At 37.2% G+C, this 8,154-nt stretch overlaps 1 protein-coding gene across 1 annotated transcript; it reads right to left on the bottom strand.

The window, feature by feature from the left end:
• Window positions 1–3,379: 3,379 nt before the first annotated feature.
• LOC109219015 (peptide methionine sulfoxide reductase A1-like) lies at window positions 3,380–6,826 on the bottom strand. The gene is made up of 2 exons (XM_019383414.1): window positions 6,269–6,826; window positions 3,380–3,870 (listed from the first exon to the last, which is right to left on the bottom strand). Exons 1-2 carry the CDS (start codon window positions 6,776–6,778, stop codon window positions 3,619–3,621), a joined length of 762 nt encoding a protein of 253 aa, XP_019238959.1. The 5' UTR covers window positions 6,779–6,826; the 3' UTR covers window positions 3,380–3,618.
• Window positions 6,827–8,154: the final 1,328 nt, after the last annotated feature.

Below are 8,154 nucleotides of genomic sequence, written 5' to 3'. Positions count from 1 at the left end.
ACCTCCACTAGTAGGTGGCACTCATTCGAAATCGTGAGAATGTCACTGCATTTTCCAGTAGGGTTTTGAATGGATGCCGGGTAAGTATTCCCTAAATTCCCGTGGTCGGATGACCATAGGGAGTGAACATCTTCTGTTTGTTCGATTAGGGCCGGTAGAGAGATAGCAGTTGGTGTAGAAGTTGTTGAGGTTACGGTTGCTGTAGAAGTTGATGGCGGAGGAATGTCAGGAGTAGAATTCCTCTAAACGGAAGCGACGACAGGCGATCGGAAATGAGATTAATCATTTTCAACTATATCCATTTCTGTGAAGAATCCTTGAAGCTCTCCCGGTTGAGGTGCTTGAGGTTCTCCCGGCTGAATATCTGGTTGAGCTGATGAGGAACTTTTTCTTCTTTGAAGGTGAACTGCTTCATCATCAGTTCCTTCTTCATCAAGGATCACTGTGGCTGGTCCAGTTGGAGCTTCTTTTGTTGAAGTTTTCTTCCGAGTCCCAGCCGTAGAGGTACGTCTTCTCTTCGGTTTCTTATCTTTGCACTGGGGACTCCCGGAAGAGACACCTTTACCGGAAGCAAGGGCGACTTCATGAGCCCTCTTCTATTTAAGGATATCTTGCAATTGTTGTTGAGCCTCCTCTGGGTCATTAGAGACGAGAACAACGGGGCAGATGGAAGACCCCTTCGGAAGGCCTATGTATTATGAAAAGGAGTCAGTTATTGGTTCTAAATCATGTTGAAGGCTTAAAAGGAAAAAAACTTTTACCATGGTTTTTGGCTTTCCAATTAAGTCGAGTCCGGTGTGGAAACGTCTAGAATTTTCTGTACCCATTAGGCCAGGTTATTAACCGATGGTGGTTCCAATGAGTAGCTGGAATAAGGATAATAAAAGTTAGCAAAGGAGGAAATTTTCTTTAAACGTGATAAGGAAAAGATAACTGAAGACTTACGATCAAAATTCCAAGATTCGAGAATAGAATGGGATGTTGCCGGGAGAATGTCCCTGGTAGAAATGACACCGAAATTTTCCATCTGACCACGATCATTGTCATCGTCGACGCTGGTAACAATGGCATGGTGGTCGCGTTTGTTGAGTTTAAGCACACCTCCACGAAAGTTCTTCGGGGAGCAGAGGTTGATTAAACGTGCGAGAGCGAGGGTTTCCCAGCCTCGGAGCACAGTTTTCGAAGGCAAGCCACCGTATGGCATATCGATGGACTCACCTGAGCCAAGAAGATTTGGTATCGGTGGAAAAATTCTAAAGTTATGGGATCAATTTCTTGACTCAATTTTAAAGTAAAAGAGCATGTGTAAACATACATGAACCCTGGTTTGCTAAAGGCGATTCTTTCCACCTCATTGGGGGCAAAGATTTCAATGTTATTTCAATTGAAATCTTCCTTTACAATAGGAATGCTAACACAGTGAATAAAAGAAGGGTATCGACGGAGAGACCAATTTTTGTTATTATTGGAGTTGATAGTTTCCCTTTGAACTTGAAGGTCCGATTGGGAGTTGAGTTGGGAAGGTATGATGGAGTTAACGGTAGGAGGCTCAGATTTAACATCGGTTTCCTTCATTTTTTCCTTCTTAGGGCCACCACCGATGAGAATGCCAAAGTTTTCGAGAGCAGAAGTGATAGAAGACATGATGGTAGAAAATCTGGGTAAGAAAGTTTTACTGAGAAAGTAAGGTTTTTCAGTAGGGTTCAAAGGAAATTCGAAGAAGAAGAAGAGTTTGTAAAAGTGAAAGGTAAAAGTGATGAGTAGTGGAGAAGTTTATAGACGGCAAAATTTATGGTCATGGTTACCTTGAAAACTGGCAAAAATATTTGCCGAATTACAGGATAACACGTGTTCGGGTCATTAAATGCAAGAAGATGTGCGTCCTTTCAAGTGTCAGAAACCGTTTAGGAACTTTCCCGCGCAAGAAAAAGGGTCTTATCTACTTTCCGGTAACATAAAGTTTTGTCACCGGAAAGTAGAAAAACTATCTGTATAGGATAAAATTAATTAGCGACATGTGGATGAACAACGAAATGACGCGTGAAAATGAAGCCATGTAAGATATGAGTCAGCAAATAGTTGGAACCGGATACAAATATGTGATCCGTACTAAATAAGTTCCAAAGGCATTGGAACCGAGAACAAAGATTTGAAAAGAAGATATCGGTTGGAAAAGACGGCATTCAATGAGTAGTCGTTACAAAAAATCTTTGTACTAATGTCAACCGTTATGCAGCCATCAATAGGGATTTTATTCTCATTCAAGAACAAATTGATTTGGGGATCTTGTTTCCCTGAATAGAGCCATAAATAGGAGAATTCGAATCCATTGTAGGACATGAAATATTCGGTACGCAAAAGCTAAAATCAGCTTTTATTCTATCGAATCGTTCTCTTTCTTTTGTTCTTAACATTGTTCTTGTTACTGCTACCGGAGAAGCTAAATTCACAACCACGCTTGTATTTCATTTAAGTTATTTTGATAATCTTATTTCTGTCTCTATTTATTTTATATTCTTGGATCTAATTAATTCACGTGTTTATAAACTACGTTACAAATTCAACTGTATCGTTTTACGGGTAAACATTTATGTTTCAAATGAATGATGGGTAACTGTATCGTTTTACGGGTAAACATTTATGTTTCAAATGAATGATGGGTAACTGTATCGTTTTACGGGTAAACATTTATGTTTCAAATGAATGATGGGTTACTTGTTGATCTCATAAACAATTCCGTCTTACATCGTTTAAACGTCTCGCCACTTTTGTGTTTGATCTTTGCTCAGTCTAGTTCGATCTAATAACCAGTACAAACAAGACTTATTCTTTCACAAAAGGGGCGGGCAATTTGATACTTTTTATATGGTCCGGGAAGACCAGGGACCTATTTGTTATGAAAAGCTTTAAGAGTTCTTTTTTTCAAAAAAATAATTAACTCGTAATTAATCTCTTATACGTCGCTTCAGTCGTAGAGGGATCACATTGGAGTGTAAAACTTTTGTTAATTTATTCATCCATATAGAAGCCTTGCTAGGAAACTATTGATGCGTAAAAGAAATCGTCCAACCCAGAATTCCCAGATTATATATATTTACACTGGAGATTCAAATCCAAAGCAAAGCAGTATTGCCAATAATTATCAGAGGGACAAAAACTTTAAAGCATTTTCTGCAGGAATGGTTAGAAACCAGCTAGCCATATAAAAGAATTTGGACAGAATCATGTTTACTTCCAAAGCAAGAAACTGAAGATAGTAACAAAATGTTGGACTGTCCAAAGAAAATAAGGGGTAAAGAGAACTCAGATGGATCTCACAAGTATATATTTTTCATCTATAGGCATCACAGGATGTATTTGCTTTTGCAATAGAGGAACGTTTGGTTCATAAAGTAGGTATGCAAAAATTATATTGCAAAGATCACACAGCCTTACATTTAACAGATCTGGAACCACATACATTACAAATCTATGGTGAAGCCACAGACGTTTGATTTTCCTGAAGCAAGTATAAGCGGGTAGATCTAATACATACAGCAAAAGCACGACATATTAACAACCTTAGCTTAGAAAAACAGATACAACTAAATTTATTTTTATCGTGCAAATGAAAATGTCTTAACCGTAGCATCGAATGGGATCATTGCAGCCTTTCTCAGCAGACTGCTTTGAACCAAAGCGACCCCCTTTTGCAAGGTACTGTTGATGATACTCCTCAGCTCTGTAAAATTTCTTAGCCGGCAAAATCTCAGTAACAATATTCCTGTTCAGAAGCTTCTGCTGTCTGTCCCGGGATTCTAAAGCTGCCTTCTCTTGCTCGGGTGTGTAGAAGTAAATTCCAGACCTGTACTGAGTGCCGACATCATTCCCCTACAAACAAGAGAAGCATCATGTTAGATGCATTAAAAGAAGGATAAATCACTGACCTGTCAAGCAAATTAACTCAACTTAAGAATGTAAAGTTCATTATAAGCAAAATGTCTAATGATGATACTTGACAGTAATGAAAGGTTGCAATAGCTACTGAATGGCAGTGGGAGCACCAGAGATGGTGACAGATGTCTTTTTCATAGCCTAACCAGAGAGATGATGAGAGATGTTTTTTTTCATAATCTTGGATCCAATTATTCAGAAGTTCTCATTTCACAAGAAAAGGACTTCCCTGGCCATAATTTGGACCTGGCAACTGAGAGCAGAAAGCATGTCTGTCTGCAGTGACAAATCTCCTTGCTTGGCTATTAGGAGCAGACACATGCAAAAATATGGGGTTAAATGAATAAAAAAAGCACAGGAAACTTACACAAGCATGGGTTACTAAGAGTGCAGGAACACTGGTGCCAAAAAAGGGATGAGGGAAACAGTCAATGGAACCTATCAAAGAAAAGGTATGAGGGAAACAGTCAATGAGAAATGTTGCATGTCTAAGCAATCAGGTAAAAGAAACTGGGAGGAAGATTCCAATGATGTTCAATGGAAAAATGTTGCTTGTTTTAGCTATCAGGTAAAAAGAAACTAGGAGGAAGATTCTGATGATGTTTTCATTTTTGATAAAGAATCACAATATTGATACTAGTAGAGTGATCTCGGTTTAAAGGAACTCTCGGTTTAACTACTCCTCGAGACATTTCTGCTGATGGGCCCTGCCCTTCTTTCTTTTCTTCGATTTTAGATGGTAATAGAGGAAGTCCACAAAATAAAACCTAGAGAGACAGAATATCTAATATCGATGATCAACTAATAAGAGATAGCTAATGCTAATCAACAAATGTTAAAGATGGAAGTATTTAAGGTCACGCGTCAGAGAAGATGAAATGAGCTTTCTGCTTATATTTTATGCCTTGAACATGTCAATTAAAAAGCTAATGTGATTTTATTGATATGAATTGCACCAAAAGAATGTTGGTCACAAAAACAACAATATCTCAGTCCCAAACAAGTTGGGGTCGGATATATGAACCCTCACTAACCATGTTTCTCCGGAGGATGTTGAGGTGAAGAAACTATTTACAAGCGAGCAAAAGCCTATTTAGAATATACTCGTCCAATCGAATCCATCATTTTATTTTCTGCCCATCACCACTGTTGAATCGAGTATTAACTCTTGAATTTTTGCCACAAATTCTTGATATGTTTCCATATAGTGCATCTATTTGGCTTTACAACCTCTTTTGCTTCAATTATCCACTAATATTTAGCATTTGGGACATTTTTCCACATTGTAAGATTTATCCACAACCACTTAAATAACATGCAAATATGTTGCCAAGCCTTTTTGGTCCCACATAATTAGAACTCCGCTATTGTCTCCTCCTTGGAGCTAGAGAACCAGATGCATAACAATCACAGTATATGCAAAACAAGCCAGATTCATATTTAAAGATCAACACAAGGCAGAAGCAAACAGAGAATTCTGATGATGTTCACCGTGATTTACTTTAGCGGGTAAAATGCTAATTGGGTACATGACCACTCTCGTCTATATAAAAGTACGTCAAATTTCTTAGACATTTTGCAGCCTGAATCTTCATGGTAATAATTTCTGAAGTAAGCACCTAGGAGGGCGTTACCATCAATGAAGACCTGCTCTTTAGTATATTATCAACAAAACATTGCCATCAAAATATTAGGTGGCATTTGTTTACAGAACATCTTTTGAAATCTTGCAAAATGTTTTTGCAAAAACGTGTTTGTTCAATTTTTTGGAAGAACTTTTTGCAAAAACCGTTTTATGAAGTGGTTTGAGGGTGTTTTTCAAATAAAAATCACATTTTCGACAATAGGTTTCACCCTTTTTCACTGAAAATTTCTTATTCAACTCAAAAAGTCTTGGAAAAACTACAACTATTCAAACAACATTTCTTTAAGAACAATTTCATTCCCAAACACATTCTCTTTATGCAAAATTGTCCATACGGCTTAAATGATGTCCTAGAAGGTTATTGATAGGGGCAAATAGTTTTATGCATTAGCAGATTTAAGAAGAAGTCGCTGACTAAAGCCACAAAAACTAAAGAGGAACCCTCAGTCAATAAAGATTCCAACTTCATTTCTAGCCTTCAATCTAGAAATCAATTAGAGTAGAAGCCTCAGGTAAGCTTATAATTCTAGCATTAATTCATCAAAAAAAAAAAAAAAGTTGATTTTTATATGGACTGATCAAAATTTTCCCAATTACTTAAACTTATGATTCCAGAAATAAACTCAGCCAAAAACAGAAAACCAAATACTATTATACATGAAAAAAGAAGCCGAAAAATTGAAAAGCCACCTGTCGATTGGGGGTGGTGGGGTCATGACGAGACCAGAAAACATCAAGCAAGGAATCATAACTACATTCCTTAGGATCATACTGAACCCTAACCACCTCCGAATGATTAGTAGTACCGCTACACACATCTTCATATCTCGGGTTATGTAAATAACCCTGCGAGTATCCCACTTCAGTCTTTGTAACACCCGCCACTCTCTGATACGCCAATTCAACGCCCCAGAAACAACCCGCTCCGAACTGTGCAAACTGTTGACCCGGGGAGGGTATGTCATCGTCGGGTCCTTGAGGAATTGCAGATGAGTCCATAGCGGGTGATTGATCAGTTCGAAAACCGAAACCCAGTTTGTTGAGCCAACTGCTCATTTTTGGGGAAGAAGGGTGCGTTGAAGTTGAAGGGAAGAGTGAAATTGGGAGAATTTTGGTGAAGGGAAAGGAAAGTGTGGGTTTTTTGGAGAAGGAAAAGAGAATTGGAGAGGGGTTGGTTATGGCGGTCTTAAGGAGGAGCATTTGGGGCAGTTTCGTGTTGAGATGGATTGGTTACGTGTGTAAAGTGTTTAATGGAATAAGTATTGGGATGTGATGTGACAATTAAGTTTCTTAAATTACTTTTATAATAAAGAACAATGAATTATAACGTTGCTTTATATTAAGTACTCTTTGTTGTGGCAATATTTTTTTTAATTCAGTCCAAATAAATTAGCTTATACTTCTCATTTTATTTTTAAAAAGAAATAGTGATGACCACATAAATATTACTTATGAAATATTTAAAATTAGATTTTCAAAAATTTTATAGTTTACCTTTTTTTAAAAAAGTAATAGCGTAAATTTTTGTATCCACTTTTTTTAAACACTTTTCGATCGTTTTAATAGACGACAATAAAATTATTATTATTGCTCCGAAAAGCGAAATCGAAATATAGTGTTGAATTAGTAAATGTAATTATTGAATTCTAAAGCATGTTTATGACTATAAGTTTTAAAAAAGAAATCATGTCATATCAAATTTTACCACGTAATTGAGACGGAAGGAATATTATTCAACGGTGGATTTCCCCCTGTTACTAATTTAAGTGGCAACAGCCAATAGAGAATTCTGCTGACAGTGACAAACCACGAGGAAGAGCTAGTGCAATTTTTTACCAAAACAAATATGAGTCATCTGTAGTTCTATTTCTACAATTTTTAAAAGAGAATCTTGTATGTATGGAGTTGAAAATTGTGTCCAAGCAATTGTTTTTTAAGACCACCAAACCCCACTCCTCTGTAGAGAAATTTTTTAGTTCATTAGCGAATACCATGGATTATGAAGAAAGAAGTAACAACCAGGTTGGCGTGAACTCACTCTTCAACCACGTGACCAACGGAGGAAGACCAGCTAAACCTGGGACCAATATGTGCGCACCTCATGAGAGACATGACTCAACAATTTGACCCAATACAAGCATCAAAATAATTCTATCTACCAATACCTAAAAAAGTGAAGAAATCACCTAATATTTTTTTCTGTACTAAAATTTAAATCCTAATCTCCATTTTCATCCCAATTCATTGATCAGCCTTCCACTTTCTTCTTAGTAAATGCTACTAAAGGTAAGAAGAATCTAGAAGGGAACAATAATAAAAGGACCAGTTGTTTAATGACACCATTAAGGGACGTCGTATTAAATTACGCTTAACTACCTTCCATGCCACAATTGATTGCGAGATTATCATGTCTGATGTTACAGCTCTGCCGCGTATGTAAAACTTTATTTTAAAGGGCAATAGGTTGCTTGTACGAAAACTAGCTTCCATGCCAAATTGATTGTGAGACATGTTAATTCATGTCTACCATGGCAAAAAGATGTTAATCCTAACGCTTAACTCAACACATCACATGA

This window comes from Nicotiana attenuata, unplaced genomic scaffold, assembly GCF_001879085.1.
Source record: "Nicotiana attenuata strain UT unplaced genomic scaffold, NIATTr2, whole genome shotgun sequence".
Classification (NCBI taxonomy): domain Eukaryota; kingdom Viridiplantae; phylum Streptophyta; class Magnoliopsida; order Solanales; family Solanaceae; genus Nicotiana; species Nicotiana attenuata.
Note: the sequence above shows the minus strand (reverse complement) of the source record. Positions and strands in the feature narration are given on the sequence as shown.